General features: G+C 40.3%; 3 protein-coding genes across 4 annotated transcripts; all 3 read right to left on the bottom strand.

The window, feature by feature from the left end:
- Window positions 1-322: 322 nt before the first annotated feature.
- Window positions 323-11051, bottom strand: galc (galactosylceramidase). Of its 2 annotated transcripts, none has more exons than XM_004082149.4 (17): window positions 10857-11051; window positions 10697-10765; window positions 10563-10626; window positions 9367-9480; window positions 9151-9290; window positions 7707-7745; window positions 5559-5689; window positions 5104-5259; window positions 3361-3485; window positions 3150-3277; window positions 2331-2420; window positions 2162-2251; window positions 1945-2089; window positions 1369-1549; window positions 1119-1282; window positions 963-1039; window positions 323-893 (listed from the first exon to the last, which is right to left on the bottom strand). In XM_004082149.4, the coding sequence occupies exons 1-17, from the start codon at window positions 10995-10997 to the stop codon at window positions 750-752; spliced, it is 1998 nt and encodes a 665-aa protein (XP_004082197.1). In that variant the 5' UTR covers window positions 10998-11051; the 3' UTR covers window positions 323-749. The 2 variants fall into 2 exon arrangements, with proteins under 2 accessions (XP_004082197.1, XP_004082196.1); XM_004082148.4 differs by lacking the exon at window positions 5559-5689 and adding an exon at window positions 7436-7563 and having other exon boundaries at window positions 10857-11046.
- A 3861-nt stretch (window positions 11052-14912) lies between these two features.
- LOC110017543 (GTPase IMAP family member 4-like) lies at window positions 14913-15716 on the bottom strand. The gene has a single exon (XM_020713826.1). The coding sequence runs from the start codon at window positions 15714-15716 to the stop codon at window positions 14913-14915; it is 804 nt and encodes a 267-aa protein (XP_020569485.1).
- Window positions 15717-15849: 133 nt separating this feature from the next.
- LOC101170968 (GTPase IMAP family member 7-like) lies at window positions 15850-21806 on the bottom strand. The gene is made up of 2 exons (XM_020713711.2): window positions 21171-21806; window positions 15850-17654 (listed from the first exon to the last, which is right to left on the bottom strand). Exons 1-2 carry the CDS (start codon window positions 21199-21201, stop codon window positions 16687-16689), a joined length of 999 nt encoding a protein of 332 aa, XP_020569370.1. The 5' UTR covers window positions 21202-21806; the 3' UTR covers window positions 15850-16686.
- Window positions 21807-27108: the final 5302 nt, after the last annotated feature.

Here is a 27108-nt window from a genome sequence, read left to right on the forward strand (position 1 = left end):
GTGGCAGGTGCTGTCCGTGGTGCTGATAAGATGCGATTCTGGTCAGCGCTCTGAATGTTCAAGTGAAGAAATTCAATGAAGCGCGGGTAAATGGCAGGAGTAACTATGACTCTTCAAAATCTGGATTTTTTTTTACTACTAAAATCTAAATCATTGAAAATAATATTTTCTTATAACTTTTCTTACAAAATCATGATTTTGATCGTGTTTTCTTTGTGATAAAATTCTTTACTTGGGGGTAAAAAATGTTCCATCAGTAATCTGATTACTTCAACACAGTCTGTATTCTGTGCATCACGAATGGAATTGAAAAGATGTACACTTTTTAATGGTGAAAACCAATGTTTATTACAAACAGTAAAGGATAAAACAACAGTCAATGTGATAAAACAAGAAATTGGCCCAAAATCAGAGTTGTTAAACAAAATCAGTAATACAGACAAACATTTTGATCAGTAAAAAAAAAAAAAAAAAAAAAACGTAAAAAACCAACAGCTCCTGAGAAGTTCAGGTCACAGGATTGAGGTCAAATGAGTCAGGTCGCATGATGTGCAAAGTGATGGTAGACAAACACTTGAATTTTATCATCACCTTTTCATCACATTCATCTTAAAAAAGCAGCAAACCCTTAAAAAAACACAGTGCAAAAATCATTTCCTGTAAGCCAGAAGAGTGGTGACATCCTGCTTCTTTAAGACCCCCTCCCCAACAAATGTTCAGAGAGGTCAAGTATTCATCATGTGACCTCATCACTCCGCCACCACAGAGAAGTTGTCAAACTGGGCCAGCTCAAAGGAGGCGGTTCCGATGGCCGCCCAGCCGTTCGGCGGCTGCAGCTGCACGCTATTGGTCCAAAGCACCTTTCCGTTCAGCATCCCGGTGGCTTTCTGGCCCTGAAGGGGAGGGGACATTGTGAATGTCTGTAGTAGTTTATATTCTCAGAATATTATGTCTGAACTCACCTCCACAGTCAGGGATAATGTGTACCAGGTAAATGCCTCAGTCCCGGACTTCCCCTCTGCGAGCACCGCCTGCCCACCTACGTGCACAGAAACGAGGGTCATTCAAGATGAAGCCGTTTCAACATCTGTGCTGCAGTGAGGAGTGACCACACCCACCAATATCTGAGGTCACTTTGTAGGTGCCATTAACAAAAACCCAGAAGAAGACGCCTTTGGCACGCCGCACGTCCTGGCCTCCTTTACTAACTCTGGCTGCCACAAATATGCCACCGTTTTTAACATTCTCCATGAAGACGTCACATGTGACACTCAGATTCTGCCTGTAATCCAGACAAACATTGGAAACGTAAAAATCTAAATAAATAAAAAAAAAAAAAAATCGGAACTTTCCGGATCACCGCCTCACCACTTATAGTCTCCGATGACGCTGATGGTCTGGTCGGCATCGGCTGTCCAGGTGACGGGTCTCTGAGTGACGACCTGCCGCATGGTGAACACGTGCGGTCCGGGGTCAGTGGTGTTCACAAAGTACTCAAACACGCCAGTCTGGTCAGCAAAGTTTGGAGCCTCAGAGAACGGAGGGTCTTCTGCAGAAACGGAGAAAGAACATTTCAAGTGTGAGACACCTGCAGAAACAGAACTCTACTGTTTTTTCCCCCTTTTTTTAATATAAAGAATAATATTTCAGTAAATACAATATTTTTAGCAAAAAAAATCTTAAAAGGAAAAGTATAGTTTAATGAGAAAAGAAAACAGAAAAATAGAAAATACATTTATATACAGAATTTTTTTTCTTAATTTAAGGAAAACAGAAAAAAAAGCAAAAGGTGCAGGACCAAAAGCATTACATCATACTGCCACCAGAGCGGCGCCATGTACTTTTATTTTAATAAGTGTAAAGTCATTGGTGCTTTTAATTTTAAAGGCATTTCTCCAGTGAAAACCAGAAGAATTGCAGCCCGTTGGACGTGTTTGAACTTACGAACATCAAAGTTGTCCTTGTAGGCTTTAGGGAAGCGAGCTGAGGGCGGCGGGTCAGCGTAGCTGCCTTTTCTCCCTGTGGTGACGGTGGTCAGTGTGTAAACCTCATCTTCAGCCAGATCCAGGGTGAACGACCCGTTTACCAGCTGCAGTCATCGGCACAACAAAGCTGTGTAATCCCGCCTCCTTTTCCTCGCAGGGATTCAGTTTCTCCTCACCTTCACCGCAGTCAGCTTCTCAAAGAAGGACGGCTTCTGTGTCTTGAAGTTGAACTGCGATCGCCACACCTGGAGCTCCTTTATGGAAGCCTTGGGAGAAAGCAGAGCAGTTGATGAAGGTGATGGGGTTCATCAGCAACAGAGACGTGTGGAGCTCATCTGAACTTACAAAGGATCCTCGCAGGTTGAAAGTTGCAGTCTGAGACGTCAGGTTAAACGCAGGCAGAGGAGGTCTGATGCAGGCAGAATGATCATGAGTCTGAGAAAGAAACAGCAGAGTCACCTTTTGTCTGTCCGGTTATTGCTGCAGCATCTCTAACTTTATTTCATTGACACCTCCTGCAATGTTCAACTTTCTCTTTTAGTGCATTTTATCACTCAGCAGCCTCACAAGAAGGCATGTTTACTGGCTGCATTTCTTTAAATGGACAGCAGGGGGCAACAGTCTTGATCCAACTGTGTTTAAGGTGAAAATAATTTGTTTTTATTGGCCATTTTCAAATAAAATCCTACCAAGTTTATTGTAATTAGCATCGATATTTTGAATCAAAAGAAGGTTTGATTTACGGGGGGGGGGTGTAAAGGGGCATGTGACACCACTCAGCCAGTTAGGGCGAGCCATTGGGGGGGGGCATAATAGGCTATTTACAGCTTCAATATTTTATTTTCTATCAGCAAGGTACTACTATTATTGCATGATATAAGTATCTTGATTACTTTAGTGAGTCATACAGTTCTTGCAATCTCAAGCATTTCACGGGATTGTTCATCCTGTGTTGATCTTGCATATCGCAAATAATAATAATTAAAAAAAAGAGTTTGTATCTATTGTTTCTAATGTTCTCGTGCCAGTTAATGTTAAGCGTTTTATCATTTGTTTCTACTTAAAGGAGAGCTGAACAAGAACCCAGAAAGCTTAACATGAATTGGAGTTTCCTAAGACCGCAGTGTCAGATACTTTTAGCTGAAACATGACAGAAACCCCAACCATGGTTTCGATGACAACTGTCAGGTTTCCTTTGCCGTCTGTCAGGGCGACGTAGCTTCCTCCCTGAGCCAGATGTCCCACAGTCCGCAGGTACGTCCATCCTGGCTGTGTGAACTGGGTGGTGTGGGCTTCAGCATACAAAAAAGATCCACGTTAGCGGAAAAGGGTTGATCCACAACTGGCGCTGCAGCGATGGGTAAAGCTGGAATACCTGTGATCCAGATGGGAGGAGAGACCACATAGTTTCCGCTCCAGGGCTCCTGAGCCGTCATCAAACCGCATCTGCCGAACGGCAGCTCCTCATAGTAACTGGCCACCAGGTTCCAGGAGATGGTTCTGCAGCAAAATCAGAGTTAACCGGACTGAAAGGCTTCGACTTCACACCTTGCTGATCCATCAGGTGATATATTGAGAAAAGTCAGTTGATAAAACTGTTGTCTGTGTTCCTTTTATCAAGGAAATACAATTATTCTCCCTGCAGAAGCAAATGTGTAGAAACATTAATAAAAAAAGAAAACAACAAGCTGATCGACAATTATAAGCTGACCAAAAGCCACAACGTGTCCGTGTCCAGGATGAATGGTTCAGTTTTGTTTGTATTGATGCAGAAAACGAATTACAACTACCGTAATTTCCGGATTATAAGCCACTACTTTTGTCACACGCTTTCAGCCCTGTGGCTTATTCAATGATGCGGCTAATTTAGGCATTTTTTTCCTCTTTTTATTACATTTTTTCTAACGGCCGCTAGGGGGCGCTCGAGCAGAAAGGGGTAGAGTGAGACAGGGGGAATACGATATATGTGTCGAGGAAGACGCAAGTTTAATATAAATTCCTGCTTTGTAAATGAATAGCATGAACAGACCCTCATCATGGAAAATGCAAGAAGAAATGCATATGACGCAGCTTTCAAGTGAAAAGCAATCATTATAAGCAGTGTGAAAAAATCCACCATGACCAACGGGTTTGGAAAAGCCGCTCTGCTGCATGACGGAGAGGACAGCGCAAACTCAGGAGTGAATTTACCTCAGAGTGATACAGACAGCGACAACGAAGGAGAGACTGAGAAAGTGTGGTGAACAATATCTGACGCTATTCCAATCCCACACTGAGGAGGAAGACTTCCATGGTTTCAGAGCACAGGAGGCGCGCCAATAAGTTACTGCTGTTTTCAGTGACTTTTACTGGTATGTTTCTTTAACCAGCCCTGTTAGTGCTGTCACTACTATGTTGCTGCTGTGTTACTGCCGCTTCACAGGCACTGTTTGGAATAGAGCTGTGACGGTGTGGGATTTTTGATCACCGCTGTGATGAAGCAGCGACACTGTGCGGCCTATAATCAGGTGCGCTCTATAGTCCGGAAATTACGGTAGTTATTATTTTGATAGACTTTGCCGCCTGCAAGTGAAGCAGCACAGACAAATGAATCAAAACTAAATCTCAGACACAAAACCATCAAAATACCTGGACCTTTTTTACTGTAACAGTAAACCACGACTCTCGGAGAACTGCACTTTGTAGACGTTCCCTCGTCTGCTCACTCCCTGCAATTTGATCTTTGAAAAAAAAGTTTGTTTTTCAGGAAATCTTTTTTTTTTTAATTCACAAAAACCAAATCTTTACATTCATTCATTCATTGACAAATGAATGAATGAATGAACAAATCTTTACAATTTGTTGTTATTTTTGAAGATATTTTTAAAATATAAAAGATTGAACAACACCTTTAAAAAAAATTTTTTCAATTGAATGCAGTATGCTTTCATTTATTATTTGAGTTTTAGCATTTGCATTAAAACAACCAGATTTTTCTGTTTTTCGGGAGATATTAAACAAATCAAATAAGAAAAAAGTCGGAGTGAACCATGATAAATTATTTAGTAGTACAATAAGATTAAAAAGAGCAGAATTCTTGCTTTTTAATGCATCAGGGGTTTCTTATATTTTTCCTTACGACGTCATTTGTCCGTTGACGTAGTTCTGGTTGAGGATGCGAGCCCAGCAGCCGGCGCCCATCGCATCGTTGTAGGTGCTGTAGTCCTCTGATGCCCACAGCTTCTTCAGCGTCTTCAGGGCCTGTGGGACCGTTACTGTACCCGGATAGTGAGCCCTGAAGGTCAGAAAACACGGGCTTTGGGTGAGCAGCACACATTTTTGCCGTGCACCCACAACCAAGCAAAAGCTTGAATCCAATCGGGGGAAATTTGCTCCACTCCATTCCTGAGATAACATCCAGAATTCCTGATGGTAAATATGAAGTTTGGACTGTTCTTCAGAAGAATGCACAGGGCAGGACATCCAGGCTCCGCTTTTATCAGCTGTTACCCAACATCAACAATAAATCACACAGCGCCGTGCAGCAGAAGACACACACACACACACACACACACACACACAAGAGGCTCCTACCCTATCACGTCTACAGCTCCACTGAGCTCAGGGTCAAGCAGCAGCGATTGAGCTATGGGCTCCCACAGGTTGTCGCTGGCTATGATCCTGACCTCCTCCAGACCGCTCTTATCCAAAGTGTACCGCAGCAGCTAGAACCAGCCCGTCAGCCATACAGGGGGTAGAGAGCAGAGGAAACAGGCGTTCACAGCCTGGAAAATCCACGGGCTTTGCTGCTATCAGGCAAAACTCCAAGGCTGCTCAGCAGACACGGTCATAAAAACTAACTTCAGTCACGTTTCAGGCACTGTGGTGGAGAAGTTCTCTGAGGCAGCAGCTGAAATTTGGAGATTATTTACATTTTGCCTGATCTGCCTTTGCCTTCCTGCTCCAATGTTTAAAAACTGATACCAAATCACTTGTAGACAGTCAGACTTTCAGTTCTAGTTTTCTCTTCCCCCCAAATATTGTTTGTGACAGTTTTAAGTCACGTACTACTACCACAAAAGAAGTGTTAAGGACTTCTCTGTCAAACCTTCACCACGGCTTAGCAACCTTTTCTGCTGACGTTCTTCTCTTGTAGGATTCCCATTGACTGTAAATGTGAGCTGGACTGAGTGACCCCTCCCCCCTGGGAAACTAAACAGGAAGTACTCGCTGGCTCCAAAAAGGCAAGAAGTAAACAGCTATTACTCACTCAGAATAAACTGTTCTTCATTTATTTATTTTTTTGTAGTGAAAGTTTAAGTTATAAACTGGCCATTCAACAAAAGCAGGTTGTCTCACATCAAAGTGTTTGATTTATTTTGGGCCGCTTCTAACTAGAAAATAGACTTCCAACAAGCTCACTCCTGATTGGCGAGAGTTGTTGACTCAGACCGATTCAGACCAATCACGGCTTACCGACATCATCTGGCTCCAACATGACGACGTCCCTATTGTAAAAAACGGCGACTGAATTGACTTCATTTCATTAAAATAAATCATTTTTTATGGATGACGTCACACACACTCAGTCCAGTTTTCCTATACAGTCAGTGGGGTTCCTCAGGGTTCTTTTCTGGAGCCCAGTTTTATTTTTGTTTAAGTTTTAGATTTGATGCAGCCAGAAGTTCAATTCCAAACCAACTTGTGTCAAACGTTCGTTGAGTATAAAAAAAAAGCACCAAAAGGTGGTAAAAACGCATCTACTACATGTTGTAAACTGTCACTCTCTAGATTTCGAAGGGTTAGCTGAAAACTAACAAAGATTTTTGGAAACCAGTAATGAAATGAAGCTCAAATACGTTGTTTTTGTGGAAAAAAAAGACAAACTGTGGATGTTGAAATGTTGAAAATTAGCAGCAAATCATTTAAACATCATGAGGTTTAACAGATGTCACTATTAAAGCAACTTCTCTGCATTTTATGTACATTTCGATCTTTTAGATTGAACTGATGTCGTCTGTTTAGTAAACCTGACAACCACAGGGTGCCCAGTGAGCTGAAAACAGCAGTTTAACCGACTCAAAAGCCTGCTTTGCATGATGGCAGCAACACACCATAAACCCCACACCTCCGGTGAGCGTGCTCGGCTGAGTGCAGTGCTCCTCAAACCTGTCCTGCCTTCTCCCTTTCTAGCAGCTCAATCTCCATTTGACCTGAAACAGTTCAGAAAAAGCTTTTCTCTGGGAAAAGCAGATGAACTGGTGACACTTAACTCTTCTAATTCAGGCTTCAGTTTGAGAAGCACTGCTTTCGTGGAAGAGACGCACACACCCTCTGGTGCGTCGCCTTCCACACAGAAAAACAGCCACAAACATTCAGCTGAGGCCTTTCAAGCAGAAAGACGGCAGGCGAGGGAAACGCGGGCGCTCAGGGAGTCGCTGGTGGCGGTTCCAGAACGTTCCCGTACTTACCCGATCACGTCGACAGAGTTATAAAGATACGGGTCTGAGATCATAGATTTTGCGATGCTCCAATCGCCGTCTGCAGCGATGATGCCGACGCCTTTCAGACCCACTCTGTCCAGCATGTTCCGCAGCACCTTGGCAACAAACAAACCCAGGGAGAACGGTGGGCAACGTGTGGGTGAGGCTCAGCTCAATGCGAGTGGCTGTTCTTCCCTTCAGCTCAGACTGAGCTCCTCACCGTCACATCAGGGAGGACGCAGACGAAGCGCGGCCTTACCTTGATGTACTTGACGTCAAAATTCCTCTCGTTCCAGATCTAAAGGTGGAAAAAAATGTGGAGGATTTTGTTTTATTCTCTGAATCTCAGAGAAAGCTGTCACTGCTGTTTTTTTAGTTTGGGTCTTTGTGAACATCTAACATGTTTGAAGAACCCGTGGGTTAAGAACTATCAATCATCAAGCTGTAAACAAAAGGGTTACACTTCAAGGACCATAAAGACAGTTCTAACATCTTTTAAGCTACTTTCAAAGCTTTCCAAGTGGTCTTTTTTATAAATTATGATTAAACTGTTTTTAGCCAAAAATCAGAAAACCGGTATTGTTTTCTAGTTCAAACTTTCTGCAGGAGTTCACTTAAAATTCACTTCTGAGTTTTGGGCAATATGGTTGTTGTGAAGCAGCTCCCCTTCCCATCACCCATAACCAAGAACTCTCCGTTTACGCGCGTTCCCGCTAGCTTACAGCCCCTCCCAACCCCAACCCAACATTAGCGATGCAACAAAAATGGCGGTCAGTATTGGAGCCGTACAGTTTGGAGCCAGACGAGTATAAAAAACCAAGACGTAGGCGGAACTAGTCGTCTACGGATGCATTTCTCCTGATTTGAATAAAGAAATACTCAGAAAACACAATAATGCCACAAAAACATGCTAAAAACACCAAAAACATGATTTTGATTGGAGTGGGTCTTTAACCAATGTGTTGGAAGCCGGATTGACACTGGGGGGTTAGAAGCTGGGAAAGACCCTCGTCTTTTTTCCAGCAGGAGCAACATAAAACTTCACCCGTCATCAGTATAAATGTGGTTTCTCAGTGGAAAAACCTCTGAAAACGAGGAAGTGCTAAATGCTGTCGGGATTAGGCTGTCTTAATGTTTTCTGAAACAATCTAACATGCATAAATGTAGACCAAAACTCGCTAAAGAACCTGCTAATCAATATCAGAAACTGCAACCATCCTCAGCTTTTGACAACTTAAAACAGAGCTGCTGCTACAGCAAAACGACAGAACAGGGAACCAGAAATCACATGACAAACCAGGAAGTGTTTTTGGTATTTTTAACTAGAAGCTTTTTTTTTCTCATGATGGAAGATACGTATTAAGAAAAATTAAGCCAAAAATTGCATTTCCGCAGTTATTTTATTCTAATTGTTCTAAATCAGGAGCAGACACATAAATGCAGTTTGAATAAGAGCGCATTAGGGATGTAGGAAATACACAAACTCCCTGCTCCGCTCCACAACAGGGAGGGGAGGGAGGGTGGGGTCCTGTCCACAACTAATGAGCTCCTGCCGCTCTGCAGAAACTGTGTCCAAGATATTTTTATTTTTGGATAAAAATGGCATAATCGTTATTGAAAGACCACTGGGAACACTTTTACAATTGATCAAAAGGTGATCGGAGCGGCACTTTGAAGAAATAGTGTTGTCTGAGAGTATTTACCCCGACATATTGAATGTGCAGGTCGTGGTATTTCTTGGCACCAAGGATCCATTTCACTACATAGTTTGCTGTGACATCAGGGAAGTCGTAGGGCCAGTCTTTTCCGTGGCCCAGCCATCCGGGGAAGGACCACGGCAAAGCTGCACGGAGAACCGAGGTGAGACCAGTTCTGGTTGTGCATCAGCAGCAGACGGAAGCGCCTGAAGTCCTGCTCACCGGTCAGAACTATGTCAGGGTTCCTCTTTTTGGCCTCCTTCATCAGCCACCACTCGTATCCTCTGAAGTAGTTCTCATCGTCCTCATAGTGCATGTGTGACGGCTCGGTTCCATCTGCTCAGCCCGCCATCGGCAACATTAATAAACATTCAAATCTTTGTTACTTTGAATCCTGAAAAAGTAATCCTCAAAACTTAAGATTAGGTTAAGAGATTTATTGCATTTAATATCAAATCCATGAAATAAAAAAATTACTTTGGGTAAAAATGGATGGATATGTTTTAGAGATTTATGGTAAAAACACAGTTTCTCGTCTTCTTGGGCAAATTTACTTAAACCATTGACTGTGTATAAGAACTGGAGGGAGCGAGTGTGACATCACTCATGGAAACCATCCCACCCCTTCCACCTCAAGGCGGGCTACACAAAATCTGTCAATCATGTCCAACGTTTGACATGTGATCACCTACTTATCTGATTGGCCAGTTTATAACTTGAACAACAGAAAAAAAACACTAAAAATAAGATTATCAAGAATATGTAAAATAAAACAAAAGGACTGAGTAATAATAGGTGTTGTCTATAGAATTCAATGGGATTTGGCTTCTCTGAACCAGGGGGGTACACCCCGTTTGAAATGCAGAGGGGAGGGGTCACTCAGTCCAGTTCTCATATACGGTCACTAATTCCAAGAAGGAAGAAGAAAAATAACTAAGAAATTAAAAAAGAATCTGGAAGTAGAGCAAAGCTTTTAAACCCATGATGTTGGAGATCCCTCCTCCAGGGTGGTTTTCATGACTTTTCCAATTCAAGTGTTTTTTATTCAAGCGAATAAAAAAAAAATTTTGATGCCACAGAAAGCTGCAGCAGAAATTCTTGTGACTACTTAAGAAAAATGATGAGTTAGCCAATGACTGAAATAGTGGAATGCAGCTGATCTGATCCATATCTAGGGAATTCTTAAAGTTTATTGATCTTTTGATATAGACTTTCCCAGAAAAGTCACACCAAAACTGTTGGGAGGTTGAAGCTTCTGTGGAACTTGGGGGAAGAATTTGGAGGGGTGTCAAGTAAGAACTGCAGGGTGGAAGACCAAAACAAATAAAGAGATCCAAGAATCCAGTTTAATCTCTGTGGGTTCATCCTCCCACCTCGCCCCCAATGTAGTTCCGCCCCTGGTCAGTGCAGAAACTCACCGGTGGTTTGTCCGTCTCCTCCAATCTCCACCTTCAGTATGTGCAGAGATGCCCCAAAGTTTGGCTGCAGAAACGGGACAATAATTCAAATTCCGTTTTTTCCCTTTTCGTGTCTCAGCAGCGGCGGGTCTCACCTTGAACAGGTAATCGAGGATCTGGCTGCGGTGCGGCTCCGGGTAGTTCACCAGTAACCGGGAGGTGGCCTGCAGGCATCGAAAGGGGGCGCAGCACGGTGAGAAGCGCCAACGGACCGCGCGTGCACCGAACAGGAAGTCGGAGCCGAACGTTACTCACCCCTCCGCCGCTCAGACCCCCGATCCCGTCGAAGTCCCTCCCCAGCCCCCCGTCGTCGCTCAGCACGTACGTGTCCGCGGAGGAGGACCGCGGCGAGGCGAGGAGGGCGGCCACAAACACCGCCGACAGCCGCCAGCACATCCTGACAGCCGGACTAGGAGCTGCGGGACGTCCGCTCAACAGGTATTTATCCGCGCTCCACCACGTGACCCCTTTCGCGTCACGTGACCGCCCCCGAGTCACATGACAACGCCGCACCAGCAGCACGTAAAAGGTAGTAAAGGAGGAAGAAAACAGTCATATCTGTATTTTTTACAGGTACAAAGAGCACAACTTTTAATACCACATACTTTGTTTTATGAGGATCATAAGTAACTTCATTTGTGACATTTTAGTGCCACCTCGTGACAAATACACTGTGTGATATGAATGTGTCCCTTAGCGAAAAGTAGTTCATTTAAAGTCCCACTCCATTTTTTCAACCCCAGTAGTCTTTTAATTACAACTATGCCGTTTTAGCTATAATCAAAATATCTGTCGTTTTCTAGGGTAAACTTTCTGCTGAGTTCATCAGAAATGGCCTCTGATTATTGGACAGGACAGTTGGCGCAGAAGTAAGCCTCCGCTGATATCCCATCATCCCTTTGTTTAGTCTCTCTCGCACTAACTTACAGCTCTTCACAGCCCCAACCTAACATTAGTGGTGCAACAAAAAAGGCGAGCAATATCGGAGCTACAGTCTGAAGCCACATGGCAGCTCAGAGGAGGAATAGGTTCTTTTATCTATCAAGTAAATACATCACAATGGAGAAGGGAGACTTTGGCCGCCCATATCAGTTGCTGCATCACAACTGAGAGCTGTTTCAAATTATATTTTTTAATCTGCTAAACCATGATTTAAATAAATGAATTCTCATAAATGCGATTTGTATATGAAATTCTTTTGTAGGCTAGCTTATATGTCCGCCATCATAAGAGAAATGCTACAATGCTGTGTGTGTCAAAAAGACAAATGTAGATTCATGTTGTGAGGAAAAAACAATTGGTTAAAAAAAACATATTTTAGCCCACAAAAGAAAATGACAGTGTGATTTATGTTTGAGCTTTTTTTGTATTTTTTAATCACAAAAAAGAAAAAAAGCAGAATGGTTACATCATTTTGCATGTCTAAGTAATTATGCAGACATTAATTATAATAATCATCTCATAAATACATTTCTGGATCAGGCAATTTTCAAAAACAAATTCTAAAAGGTGCTATGTGGCACCCCTAAAGAGCTGTTGGCGTTACTGCATGATGATGAAGGCAGCTGACTTTAACAGATGATCTCCTGATGTTTTTCTCAACAAGATGCAACCTAATGCACCAAATCAAAGGTAACAGCAGCTAGACCTTTTTACTTTTTCTTAAGTGAAATATGTTGAAGATGAAGGAAAATAGTGTTTACAGATTTAATTTCAAAGGTAAACTAAAATATAAGGATGGGCGTTCTCCTGTCAGTACCTGCAGGAACGTCTTTTGCCATTAGCTTCCAGACTATCCTGCAGACTTGGCTCCACTGGACTGATTGTGCATTGTTACACCAATATTTAGCTTTCCTTCAAACACACTTGAAGGACTGACTGAACCAAAGACGAAGAAGGAACACAGGACCAGGAAAAAATGTTGTTCCACCAGCAGCTGGTATGGGTGTGGCATTGCCAGCAACAAACTCTGAACTTGATGGTAAAAAAGCAGAAGAAAGAAAAACCAGCTTATCATGTTTGCCCTCTATTAACTAGTAATGTACCTCTTTGCAGACTTCAGTTAAGCAATGGACTGTTTTTTCTTACCCATGATTGTAATGCACAGTGCTGATGCCATTTCCTCCTTTTTGTCCCCTTCTTTTTTAAGAATTGCACCAGAGTTCATTTTCAAGTAAAGAAAAACCCTAGTTTTCAAGCAGATCAGAGTTCTGGCTTGTGGTTCTCCAGGGTTCTGTTGAGCCTTCACACTCACCAAATGAAGACAGTTTTGCCAGAGAACTAAAAATCACCACAGGACCTAACGAGTCAGCATGAATGTGGCTTCAGCCCAAGCCTGAGGGAGAAACTGGGAAGGATTCCAAGCATAGCTAAACTAGTTTGAGTGTAATTCAATTTTTTTATAGCTTCCAATTAATTTGGTTTTTCAAGTAACTGACAGAAGTCCCCCCTTCATAATGTGTTAACTGTTGAACTCCAGTCTGCTGACAGTGTCACCTCAATCCAAGGCCAGTGCAGGTCAGCAGCTTCTGGGATCTCTGATCCCGACCCTCCTGCTGTTTGTCAGAATCCTTGATGATGGTGTCAGCAGTTTAGTGTCAGGTCAGCAGACATTCAGATATGAGATACAAACAACAGGGTCAAATGTCCCTTTGCTCTAAACACGTATTTGTTATCTCATTGTCATTTGTGATTGTCTTTTTTTGCTTCTTCACATAGAAAAAGGAAAAGAAAAAAAAAGCATCAAGGTTTTAAATTTTTTTTTGAGTAATAAAATCTAAAGTAAAAGACAAAAATCATAAAAGTCCTTATGAAATAGTCACAATCTTGACTGAAGGTGTTGAAGAGTCTTTATTTCTCCAACCTTCATGCTGGAGGTGTCACTAATGCCCACTGAGATCACTGAAGGGTTATTTCAAAATCTAGTTGCAACAACAACTTACACTTTGGAGAAAGTGTAAAGTAAAATAGTGATTGACTCCGTAAGAAAACAACCTCTAAATCAGGGGTGCCCAATACGTTGATTCAATCAACTGGTGGTCTGCGCAGGAAGTGTGGGTATATCACAGGCCATCAAAAAAACGGCACTATAAAGTCAATTCAGTTGCCATTTCTTCACGATATGGACCTCGCCAGATGACAGTGATTGGTTTGAGTCAGCATTTCTATGGTAACTGCTATCACCAGTCAGGAATGAGCATGGTCAAGGACCACACCCCTACCACTTAAAGGAGGCTCAGGAGAAACTGTCAATCGAGGTGGGGGCCAGCGGGCACCACAAGCTTCTACTGAAGCATCCGGTCGGTCAGTTTATAAATTCAATAACTTGGGATAAAGAAAACGCATCATTAAAAAAAAAAATAAAATTAGCAAGAATATGTTAAGGAAAAAGGTATCAGAGCAAAATGGTTTTTCTGACAAAAAGAATGACATAGTAATAGCTGTTTATCTCTCAATTAAACCCTAAGGGATTTTGGCTTCTTGGAGTGAGCAGATAAATTCTTATTGTGAATGCGAAGGGGGTGGGAAGGCTTTGTCCAGTTTCTATATGCAGTGAATGGTCACTGCACATGCATATTCATCTACACCATGCTCCACTAGCAGATTTGGGGGTTTTCTTCCTCCTAAGCTTCAGAAAGATGTGAGCGTTCAATGTCAGACTCCTAACCGTGGATGTAACTGGCCTTAACTGGCCCAAGGCCGGTCAACCTTGAACAGAACGAACACGCAACATTTGTGATGTGCTGACGTGACAACGGCAAACACACGGGTCCAATACAACGAGCTGCTAAGGGGAAAATGACAAGAACTTTTGATCATGTTTTCTCACATGTTCATCAATTTAAGTTTATCAATTTAATCCAAAATGATTGTTTGATTCACCTTAAAATCAGCTGTTCATGTGAAGTCTGTGTATTTATGTATCTAAATATGAAAACTTCAAATTGGGATTTTATAAGATATTATATTATATAATTATAGGGCTATATGTTGATCTTTTGGAACTGGCTTTTCAAAAGTAGCTTTCATTTTGAAAAAGTGTGGGCACCCCTGCCCTAAATGAGCAACACAACAATTAGGTACAAGCTGGAGAAACCTTTCTAGAACAGGACAGTTATGCTACTTTTTTCTCTCCTCGGGTAGTGGTGTGACATGTCCCTCGGGGCCATACATTTTTCAAGAGCACAAAGGTCCTTTGGTTTGTCCTTAAAGTTAATGAAAGCACAAATTCCTCCTGCGTTACAGGTGTGATGGTCACCTCATCCTCATGAAATTGTTTTTTTTTCTCAGAAATGCGAGCATTTCGGATTCCTATTGCACCACGCATTTGTTCTTTTTTACTCTCTGGCCGTTCAGTAACATCTCTGTCTTCACCTCATTTTTCATGGTATTCCTTCTCTGTTTCTCTATCATCTTCCTCTCTTTTAAAGCTTTTTGTTTCTTCTTGTTTAAGATTTTTTTGGCCCTCTCCAGCATCTTGTTGGTGTAATACCTTCCCTTGTTTTCGTTAACCACCGTCATCATCTTATCCATCAGTTGTTTTGCTTGTTCTGCGTCGTCTGCTTCGTTGTTGAATACGTGGTATCTACCTGAGAAGGAGTACAGAATCTCGGTGAGTCCCTCACTTTTTGAGATAAACTCTTCAATGGTTTGCCTCTTCAGTTTGTCGCCATGTGTGAACAGCATTATCGAGTATCTGGAGACCCTTTCCCCAAATCTTTCCAAAAACATCTTGACGGTGTCCTGTTCTTCTTGGGTAAACCTTCCAAGCCTTAAAACAAACAGGAAGATGTGAGGACCAGGATCTGCCAGAGCCATGCACTTCTCGATCTTCTTCATGAGAACATCCTCGTCCAAAATTGTGTCGAAAAGCCCTGGAGTATCCACCACCAAGACATTGGAGCCTTGGATCTGTCCGTAAGCTTTGTTGCTGTCGATTGTCAGGGAACGCGGGGACAAGTGGGAGTGAAACGCTTTTCTTCCCAGGATGGTGTTTCCTGTGGCGCTCTTCCCAGCTCCAGTCTTCCCCACCAAAACGATTCGTAGAGCATTGCTCTCCTTCTTAGGCCCTGGAATTACAAAAAACAGGGATTTCCTTGGTGTCACTATTATCATTTTGAATTGTTTGGTTTCTCTTTTTTAAACAGTGAATTCCAACTCTGCAGTTTGAAAAGTGCAACATTTGTGGGATCTTTGACAAGAAACTTCACAGCAGAACTCAACATACGATTACAAAGAAATGGAAATCGGCCATTTTATGCATTAGCTTTATTAGGAGTTATTTTACAGAAGACGAGGGAACTTCAGAGAAATAAAAAACAAACCCTCACAATTAAATCATTGTTGACCATATCCATATTTGAGTCAAAAGTCAACCAAAACACATTGATTATTGTAGTATGTAGGTTTCTTTTCCATATTTGCAATCAAAGATACAGAAGATTTTTATACAAAGAAAGAAAACCCAAGGAGAACCTTTTGTGCCTCAGTCTGCATTCACACTGGCTGTGTTGACTCGCCTTTAAGTGGTCAATTCCAATTAAAAGTAGGCTTTCAGAATTTCAGGCTTCCACATCCGGAACGTTCATGATTGTGCATTGCTACGTACGTTTTTAAGTCTGGTCACAAGCTCTGCAAACAAATCAGGCGTTGATTGATCGCGTGCTGAAAGTTTGGTTGAACTTCTTCACCCTTAATCGCTGGAACGCGCCACTGTGACCAATCAGGGACTCGGGTGGACAAGCGCTAGTAAACAGTAAAAAAAACAAAACAAGAAGAATCCCCCTCTCTGTCGCTTACTGCATGTCCAGTGTGAACACCACAACTTCAATGCGCGTTCATGAAACCGCATATAACGTGTTCTTAGACGCATCATGAGCGGCCGGTGTGAATGCAGGATTACAGATGGGTTACAATGTGGGTCGGGGCAAAAAAATAGTGAAAAGTTATTTTGAAAATCCTAAAGAAGCATTACAAACATCAAATCAAATAAAATAATCTATCAGTAAAATAAAAAGGTGCATGCAATCAGTAGAGTTGTAAAAACGGCAAACTTTATCCTTCACCGATCTGAGGCATGTTGTCCCTACTGTATACGACAACGATCTGGATATCGCACAACCAAAGCTCCTATAGCAGCGCCAGCAGCAGCGCCAGCAGCAGCTCCCAATGCCATACCAACTGGACCTCCAACAATCCCCATCACACATCCAATGGCTGCCCCAGAGTTAGTAGATACAGCAATTGATTCTTTGGCGAGGAAGCGGTTGGACCTCTCGGCTCGTTGTCGGGCCTCGCACTCGTATTTGCCGTACACCTCAGACTCTAACCTGGTGCGCGTGGTTCCGGAGTATCTGGTACGGATTCGGTCCAGCTCCCTCTGTCTTTCTATTTTCGTTTCCTCAGAATGTTGCTTCTTCTGCAACTGAATTTCTTCCTCTGCCTTCTGGAACATCTCATTGGTGTAGAAACCTCCCCCATTTTGCCTGGTTATCATGTCAATTTTGTCTAGAAGTTGACTGATTTGAACGGGATCTTTGATCTCATTGTTGAACACGTGGTACCTGTTGAAGCAACGCTGTACGATGGCAACCAGCTCAGGGCTGTATGAAACAAATTCCTCAATGGTTTGGCTCTTCAGCTGATCGCCATGTGTGAACAGCACCATGGTATATTTATCTGCATCTTTACCAAAAGTGGTCTGGATCATCTGAACAGTTTCCTGCTCCTCCTTGGTAAACCTGCCAAGCTGCAGAACCACCAGGAAGACGTGGGGTCCAGGAGCAGACAGAGAGATGCACATCTTGATCTTTTTCAGCACTTCCTCCTGGGTGAAATTAGTGTCAAACAGTCCTGGAGTGTCTACGATGGCCACTTTCCGACCAGCAATGAATCCTCTGGCTTTATTACAGTCGGCCGTGAGTGAGGACGGAGACAGCTCCGACTCAAAAGCTTCCCTCCCCAGGATAGTGTTCCCAGAGGCACTCTTTCCCACTCCTGTCTTTCCAACCAGAACAATCCTCCTCTCGTCCTGAATTGTGGCATCCATGATCCCTGCCGGACAAAAGTAGACTGTTCACCATGCAGTGTGGCACTGTCAGAGGAACAGACTCAGTCCAGGTGAGAACAACTTAAGATCAAAGAAAAACCTAAAGTGACACCTATTCAGAAACAAAAAGTTTGTTCGTAAGAAATAAATAACCCATTTTTGTTATAGTTTCTTAAAAAAAACAGAAGAGAACAAAATGTATTTGTACATTTTTCTGTTGGAACGGCTGTCTTTGTTGTGGTTTACATCTTTAGCATTCCATTTACCATAAAAAAACACATTCCCAAACGCTTCAGACACTAATATAGTGGGTTTGATCTTATTTCTTGTCTTGACAAAACGTATTTGAACAAATTCTACTGTTAATAAAAATAAATGGAAATAAAAATGTTTATCAGTATTCAACTGGATCTAGAAAAGTTTTTCTGACAGGGGTAAATAAAGAAACATAGCTGACAGTAGGCATGAATTAAGCTTACACTGAGCTTGTTTGTTCTGGTCAAAGTTCCTTCAGATAACCTGCAGGGAAGGGTTGCAAATGTAAATTTGTGTTAGATTCATATGTATTTGGTGGAAAATCCCCCAAAATCTGTGAATATAACGATTGTGCACAGACTATTGTCAACATAACGTTCAATATCCCAAGTAACTGAAAAATATCTGAAATGTCAATTTTTTTTCTGTTTTTTTTTTAGAAATAAAAGAACAATGTTTTTAAGACACTATAACTCTGACACTCTTTAGATCGGTGTCTTATTTTTAAATTCAGATGAAGAGAAAGAAGTCCATTCAGAAAGTCCTTTCAATATTCCACCTGCAATAGAGTGGAATTTAATCTAAGACAAGTCGTTCTTTTGCAAGTCTATCTCTAGTTTTATTTGAACTGAGTTGTGGTAAAATACAAAAAGAAAAGTGGAAAATGCACAAAATGTTTTTTTGTCTTGAAATTAAAACTGTGGTGACACTATTATTACTTCAAGACAAAGCAAATGTGCTGCAGCAACTTCAATATGAATGCCAAAGTGTGATGGTTTAAAGTTAACTGTTGCATCTCAGGTTGGTGGGTTTGAGACTCGCTTGTAACTCATTTTTTAGATTACTTTTTTTACTAAGTCAGTAAATTTAAATATTAAATAATATAATAAATAAATAAAGGAAATAAAAATAAGTCAACTAGAAAATAGGTTTCAGCTCTAACCAGAACAAAAAAAGAAATTCTCAAGAAATTCTAATTACAACCTGCAGTGTTTATCATGTATACCTAGTTTTTCCTGTGTCGTCACCTTGAGCGGTAAGCATGACAAAGCTCTTTCTGGGCTTTGCAGGTTTTGTTCTATTTTTACCTTTAGCAAAGTATGGCAACCGTAAGATAACTATGGAACATAGTGACTCAATACTTTGTCAGCTGAAAAAGTCTTAAACAAAAGCGAGGAAAGTCACGGAATGTGTGGGGAAAAAAAATCACCATTTGCAGTTTTTAGATCTCTTTAAAAAAAAGGTAATAATAAAATTAATATGAATGAAAAGTAATGATAATAGAATGATTTAACAATTACTATACAAAAGTAAGAAAAACTGACACGTTTTATATTTCTCCTGTATTTCTAACTTGATAAACACTACAAAGAATCTGAAGCAACATACAAAATGTATTCATTGTAAATATTTAAATCAATGTTTAGGGTTAGGGTTAATCAGCAACCATTAAAACAAAACGAGCCATTTCTCCATGTCCAGAACCCAGATGAAGCTGAAAGTCGTACTTACCCTTTAAAAAATTGACTTTGCTTTGTATTTGTGTTACTTTTATAGTTCATATTAATTCAATTGTTTGTTTGTTTTTGTCATGATAAAAACAGAAATATAAAAAGAAAATTTACTTTTTTTACTAACTAAAAAATCATGTACTTTTGAAAAAAGGTTATATTAAAAAAATATATAATATAAAAATGTGCAGGACAGGATCATCCTACGGCAGCAAATGTTTTTCATTGAAATCTTATGCAACGCCAGTCAAAAATGTCATTTCTCCTGTTATTCACCCTTAAGTTTACCTTGGTGTGTCTTCATCCTCTTTTTACTGCTGGTAACCTGAATATGTGATTTCAACTTTTTCTAGACTTTAACTAAAGTTTTAGTCAAGATTTAAAACCTGTGAATTCACTGGTTGTTAATTCATAGCCACTTGATTTAGTGTAATGTCGGCAGTGGTGTATAAAACTTTACAGTTTATTTCATTGCTATAGAAGCATCTTAATCACAAATTCAAATATATATATATATATATATATATATATAAATATGTATATATATAAAATTACTATCATTTTATGTTTTCAGGCACAGTTGAGGGGTTAAGGAGCCATTCTTCCATTGCATCATTTCATCATTCTTTTTATCATGGTGTGTGTGTATAGGTGCGTGTGTGTGAAGGGGGGGGGGGGGGGGGAAAAAAATATTTGCTTGTCTTGTCCTTTTGTCTTTAAATCTGATTATGTTTTTATGTAAAGCACTTTGAGTAGCTTGCGTTGTAAAAGCGCTATACAAATAAAGTTTGATTTGATTTGTGACTCTGGACCCTCAGGTTACAGACCCTGATTTTGTTTTTATTATTTTGGTTCCAGCTATCCTTGGAGAGACAAGCCCTTTGAGGAAAGTAGTAAAAAGCTTTAAACTAAAGAGTTGTGGGACCTTAGAGGTTTCTAAGTAGAAGGTTACCTGGCAGTTTACGTACCTTGAGGGGATTTTCTGTCTGAGTTTAGCCGTTGGGCTTTAAAATATGGTAGCATGGTCATATTAGACCAGCTATTCAATAAAAGGCACTGGCCTCTATTGAGGTAATCATAAAAGTTTATTACAAAAAAGTCAAAGTAAAAGCTGAAACAATGAGTTATTGTGTTTGCTCATTTTCATGTCTGATAAATCTGAAATCCCGAAGCAGTGAGGCAAACAGATGTCAGTTTTATTATTTTTATTTTTTATTTAGGAAGAAATCATCCATGCACAAAAATAAACCCATCTGTCATCAACTCCTGCTATGTCCAGATCAGAGTTAAGGGGAGCTTTTCCCAACTGACACTGGGCGACGGCCAATTATTAAATTCCTTCATTGAGGCATCATCGCATGAAGAACTATTGCTCCTAAGGCAACAAGCAAAATAAAGTCAACAGGGCAGAATCAGATAAAGCACCTTAACTAAACTGAAAGAAAGACAATTTAATTAAGCTAATTCATCTGATTTATATGTTGTTTTTCAGAGCTTCTCAAATATTAGATTCCATTCATTTGATATTCATAGCTATAGTTTGTGGATTAATACCAATAAACTAAATGCATCTATTATTTAGATATTACTCTAGAAAGAGCAAATCCTACGCAAAAAAAAAGAATAAAAAGAATATAAAAAAAACATATTCAAACAACAGAAAGCTGCTGAATCCATCCAATCAAGTTATACAATGTTTTCTACACAAACATTTTTGTGTTTTTGCATATATTTTTGTCATTTCATCAAGCTTACCTTGAGGCTGTGGTGGCGGTGGTGCGTACATGTTGAGAGCTCCGATGTTCCTGCACACGACTGGATTGATCTGCGTTTTCTGATTTCCTTGTGTGCAAGTCCCTTTTTCAAAAAAATCCAAACAAGGAAGCACTAGTAGGAAAATAGATTTTGGTGTGACGTTAAGATAAGGCTAAAAGCATTCTTTTGTCTGCTTGTTGGAGTAGTTGCGCTGACATATGAGATGGAGTCTTTGTGACTGAGCTCTGCAGCGTTTGGAGGTGGAGGAACCTCTTCCAGCAAGTGGTCAGACCAGACTGGGGACATGCCTGTCATGTTTGGAGCATGGGTCGGAAAAAGGGCAGGTTCTTCTAGCAAAAGCACAATAGCAGATTTGACAGCTTAAATAAGCTTTGGAAGCAGCAGTGTCCTCTAAAGTCCACGAATGACGTGAACTTTCCTTCCACTGCGTCTCACTCTGCCATCTGAAGGGGTTCAGGCGTTCCAGACCGTCACTTACCTGATATTATACAGCAACATTTGCAATCGGAACCTTCGCTTTAATAACACAAACTGATTAACTATGCAAAAATTTTTTTAGGAAAGAATCTATATCTTATCAGGAGAGATGATCATTTATCAAATAAGGATGTACAAACTTAAAAAAACAGTGTTATCTCAGCTATTACTCAGATTTCTTTTTGCTTTTCTGTTATAGTTTTTGAACCCAAGATTTAAAAGTATTGCAAGGGAAGCATTTTATTTATATATATTTTTATTTTTGTTGTGATAAACTCATTTGAGGTTCTGATGAATTTTATTTTTAAAATTTTTGTTTGTCTTTGCCGGGAATGTTCAGCTCCGCTAAGATGAGTCACAAACAGTAAAAATTCATGCAAACAGACTCGTTAGACTTGTTTACTGATCTTTTTATGTTTGGTTAGATGGATAAACCTCCAAACACACACCCACACACCCACACACACACATACACATTCCTTGTCACATCTGGTCACATAAACATATTTCTGTCAGTTGCTTTAACCATCTTGTTTTGTGCAATTGTTCACAAAGACCTTTTTGTATTCGAGTTCTGTGACTTAGTTCTGAAAAATATTTCTAACTTCTTTGCAAGTCTGGTTGTTGTGTAACCGCAAAGCTGAAATCCGAACATTGCGTTTTAGTTTAGTGGTAAAACAACTGTTTTTTTCTGCCTCAAACATGTAGACCTAAAGATTTTTAGAAAGAGACAGAACACTAGCTAAAACATCTGAAGAGACAATTGTATACCTAGAGGGACACCAGGGCAGCCTCAACTTTAAATCTTCAGTTCAACTTTAAATATGAAAATGTCTCATGCACTGAAGTTGGGAGTCGTTTCCAAAATGAGAAGCAAAGCAACTCGTCCAGGATCTACCCCCACTTTGTGCAACAATAGCTGGGATCGGCTCCAGCAACCCCTGGAGCCCGAAAGAGATTCAGCGGGTTAAGAAGATGGATGACTGGATGACATGGATGTTGGACATACAGTAGCAGTTATTAATTGATTGTCAGAAGCCATACAAAACAAGTATCCAGAACCTAAAGTTGCAGAAACACACACACCCTAACCCCTAAAGAAATGAAAGTAGAGAATTGTTCGAACATTTAGAAGTGCAGAAAAATCTTCCGGTCATGTGGAAATATTTCTCCTTTCTGGAAAATTATGGTCAAAACCTTTCGGGATATCCTAGTATGTGAGATAGTCATGGACCCACAGATATTTTTCTTTGGCCTATCGATGGACGTCATTCGACCAGAAGACAAATACCTGTTCAAGGTGATGATACTAGCCTGTAAAAAGGCAATAACAAGAAACTGATTGAGAAGTGAAACGCCAACACTGCAGCAATGGAGAGACATTATGGAGGAAATTTTCTCCATGGAGAAGATAACATATTACTTAAGGCTAGAGGCACAAAACCTCGAAGATCGATGGAAGAAATGGACACAATACTCAGCTCCCTCGGTCCGGTCTTGAAACAATGTTTTAGTTGCTCCCTGCTACTTACGTCTGCTTTTGCTTTCCTTCTCTTTCTTTTTGTTTCCTTTGCTTTTGTTCTTACAGGAAAAGCTGTATTCTGTGTTAATAAAAATATCTAAAAAATAAAGTAAAAAAAAAAAAAAGAAGTGCAGTAAAATCGTAGAGCAGAATCTTGGTTTGTGAATGGTGCAGTACCTCCATGTGGCCACTTGATGTCAGTGTTGCATAAAGATTCATCTTGTGTCGCTTATAGTCTGAAATAAACATGAAAAAAGTTTTATTTCAGTTTTCCTGAGAGAATGAGAAAGAATAAGTAGAAAACTTGAATTTTTACATTTAAAGCTGGATAACAACTTTAACATCAATTCTAGAATGTTTAGATTGACTTCCACTTGTTCCCTATATTCATGTGCACGACTGCCATACATCTATAGATTTACTGAAAAGTTTATATCACACAGGAAGCAAAGAATGAAGGACGAGAAAACTGATGGAAAATTGTGAATTATTTCAGTAAAGTATAGACTATCTTTACTGCAAGTACAAAGTTAAGCTCTATGTCCTCTTTAGTGTTGCTTTTTGAACTTGTGCTGTGCTACATCTCCTTCACTTCAGGTAAATCAAAATTTCCTCCTTAAAATGTTTGTTGGCCTTTGGCTGCTCCCTTAGGGCGTCTCAACAGCAAATCCTCTCCATCTGACCTGGAACAGGTGCATCCCAGACTCAATCAGATGCACCTGCATTGCCTGCCATTGCATCCTGAAATACAGTGAACAATATACGACAAAATCTGTCATAACAAGGACTCTGCTTCAATATTTCTCACACCTGACTGAGACTGGGGTGGACAGGTGTGCTAACATGGCCGAGCAAGCGATCTTAGAAAACAAGCAGCAATACAGCCTTATATCCCCACCTTTTTTGGCAGTTCTAACCTCATCAACCTCTAAAAATATTTCTAACTTTTTTCTAAAGCACTCTGGAAAGTCCTGCAATACTTTACTCATTTCATCAGAGTCTTTTATCATTTTATTTCCAGTGGATACAATGTTTTTGTGGAACCTGAGTTATCAACAGCTGTAAAAAACAAAATTAGGGCTCTCAGATTTAATCCCTGAGGAACTCCACATTCAAAACCACAAACTGATCAATGACTGACCATCCGGTTTAGACACATGCTGAAGGGATTTTGAATAATTTTGTAAACAAACAATAACCACAAGAGACAAAACTTTTGAAAGGTAAAACTTATGTTTTATTCCAGAATCATTTGATGTGGGGAGCTGGCAGACATCCGCTCTGTTCTCTTCCTCTGTAATCATCATTTTCCCAGGATATTTCACTACCAGTAGATAGCAGAACTGCATAATGAAAGTAAGGCGGGCGTGGAAACAATCTAAATGCTGATGGTGTCGTTATTTTATGCCCATTATACTGTGCAATAAACGTTTCATAATGATTCTTTGAAACAGAAACCTGAGCCAGGGATTTGAATTTTGCCTAAACATCACAGGAATCCTCCTCCTCTGCCTCTCTGGGTGGATTTCTCAGAACGTTTGGAGCGGTAAGGCCAGTCGCTTAAAACGATGAAGCATTTGCATAGTGTGACATTTCCGAGCCGACGGTGAGACGACCTGTCAGAAAGCCAAAGACTGCATTTTAAACTCTGATTTGTCGTATTTCAGGATCCATCTTCAGCCTTTTTGTTCCTCTTTTACTTCAAAGCCTGCTTTCTTCAGCAGCAGGTCATGCTGGTGTCAATTTAAGTTTTTAAGGTCTGAAGGAAGAAGTGGACAAAGTTTCTAGAAAAGAAACATTTTTTGAGGCATGAGTCTGTGAATACCACTCAGCTTTTGCTTGCTATAAATATTCCGCCTTATGTGGAATTGGGATGCAATTGTAAAGGAAAAAAGTACAATTTATAAACATAGTCTTTCATCCAACACAAAGAAAATTATAGAGCTCTGAAAATTGGCTATGTACATTTTTTTGGTTGAAACTTAAAAATAAAAGAAAAATAGTAGAAATACATAATCTGTAGATGTAAATTTGCTGTTTGCTTTCCAAAATAATTCATTTAAATGATCTTTTAGTAAATATCCTTTTATTTTTGTTAACAAAGTTTAAAAAAAAAAACACTATCCCCACCACATGAGTGTTGTCCGCTGTGATGTTACTCGGTCGTGTTTACATTATAGTGGAATAAACCTACCATGATTCAATCTAAATTATGTTTTCCAAGACCGATACTAATGGTTTATTACATTTTCAAACGATTTTCTAATAGTATAGGTCGATTCAGCAGGATTTGATTAACAACTTGCCTCAGACAAGTCGATCTGGTTAAATCGTAGGGAAAAAAAATCAATTCTCCGATTAATCGTTTCACCCCTACTTGACTTGAACAATCCAAAGTAGATAGCACAAGAGGTTCAAACACAGAACCCTGAGGAACACCATTACTTGTTTGTATTTTTTTCTGATGTAAATGTATTTGCTCTTTTCTACTGTGCCTTTCTATCTTTTCAAGGAAAGAAACACTTTTTGGTCACAGTTACACTCACCTACAGACATTCATACATCAATGGAGGCATGGATGAAGAACAGACCTGAAGTCTTGGTCACATGAACCCCTAAGGTTGTCCGGGTTTGCAGGGTACAAGTGCCTGTACGAAGCCTGTTGGATGTCCACACAGACTGCGCTCTGATTGTGCGATTTCCTAATTTCTAATAGTCAGATTGCACACAAGGAACCCACAGGGGGCACATATTTTTCACTCGAACAGCACTAACTGTTTGGACGGTCCGTAGAATTTGGGATGGTTGAAAAAATATCAAATCTGTATTCCCTATGTCTCACCTACTTAATCCTTACTTACCCTTCCTTGCATGTGTATGTTTGCTATGACCTGTCACTTACAGCATGCCTGTAGAAAAAATGTGCATTAATATTTTTGCTCGATGGGCTTGCCGAGCGGTCTACATCTTTGATATTTCATGTGGGCCTCCATCATACCCTATACAGGTTTACCCATTTTTCTCCAGCAGACAGCATGTATCCTCTAAGGACTGAGCTTTAATATTACCTCAAACAACAGAAGTTTCTGAGAGAAATTATGGATGTGCACTGAAGCTGCCTTTAATTACTGTTTATATGTCTATAGTTCTTTTTATTTCCTGTTTGGATCTTTATCAAAAAGCAGTTAAAAAGCGGTTTAAAAGGTTGTCTACTGCGATATCTCAATGACTCTAAGTTTGAAGAAAATGAGGGGGGAGGCATCCATCATCTCTCTGGTCTTTCTCATTACAATAACTGTCTCACCAAGTCGCAACGGGGAATGAAAATGACAATACGAGAGCTGGGCTGTGGATGTCGAAGTGAAAGAGAACAAGAGCGGACATGATGCCTGAGGACTGCATGTCTGAGGAGCCGACTGACGTGATGGATGGAAATGAGACACAGAGGCTTTGTGAGAGCTGTGCTTTCATTTACTGGCCGGGCCCTGATTGTACATGTGCAGTAAGATGATAGACTGTTCCGTTTAGTTAAAACATCCATCTGCCCGGACAGAAAAAGACCCGGGAAGAATAGGAGACAGAGTGAAGATAAAGTGTATAAAATCTGTAGAGAGGATAGGGCTTTTAACTCTGACCCTAAAATAGAAATTTAAAAAAAGTATCAATTATTTTCTCTCCAAAAAAGAAAAAAAAATCACATCATCTAGATTGAGGAATACAAACATATAATAATGCAAATATTGCATGAAAAAACTACATCTTGATAAAAACATATTTGGTCTAAAAAAAGGTATATATCAAAAGAAAATGGGTTTCCTAATATACTTTGCATCATCTTTTGATCCTCATCTGTTCTCTAAGGAACAAATTAACTGTTTTATGAGAGTTAGTTTTGACAGTCACAGCTACTTAGGACGG

This window comes from Oryzias latipes, chromosome 22, assembly GCF_002234675.1.
Source record: "Oryzias latipes chromosome 22, ASM223467v1".
NCBI lineage: Eukaryota > Metazoa > Chordata > Actinopteri > Beloniformes > Adrianichthyidae > Oryzias > Oryzias latipes.

What these genes read in the sequence shown, in the direction of transcription:
- galc (XM_004082149.4), bottom strand. Translation starts at nt 10,997, where the DNA reads ATGTGCTGGCGGCTGTCGGCGGTGTTTGTGGCCGCCCTCCTCGCCTCG. An exon ending in TTGACGTCAAGTACATCAAG is followed by an intron (nt 5,690 to 7,706) that starts GTAAGGCCGCGC and finishes GGCTGGTTCTAG; the next exon opens with CTGCTGCGGTACACTTTGGA. An exon ending in CAGTTGTCATCGAAACCATG is followed by an intron (nt 2,421 to 3,149) that starts GTTGGGGTTTCT and finishes TTTCTTTCTCAG; the next exon opens with ACTCATGATCATTCTGCCTG.
- LOC101170968 (XM_020713711.2), bottom strand. Translation starts at nt 21,201, where the DNA reads ATGTACGCACCACCGCCACCACAGCCTCAAG. An exon ending in ACCGCCACCACAGCCTCAAG is followed by an intron (nt 17,655 to 21,170) that starts GTAAGCTTGATG and finishes TTTGTCCGGCAG; the next exon opens with GGATCATGGATGCCACAATT.
- LOC110017543 (XM_020713826.1), bottom strand. Translation starts at nt 15,716, where the DNA reads ATGATAATAGTGACACCAAGGAAATCCCTGTTTTTTGTAATTCCAGGG.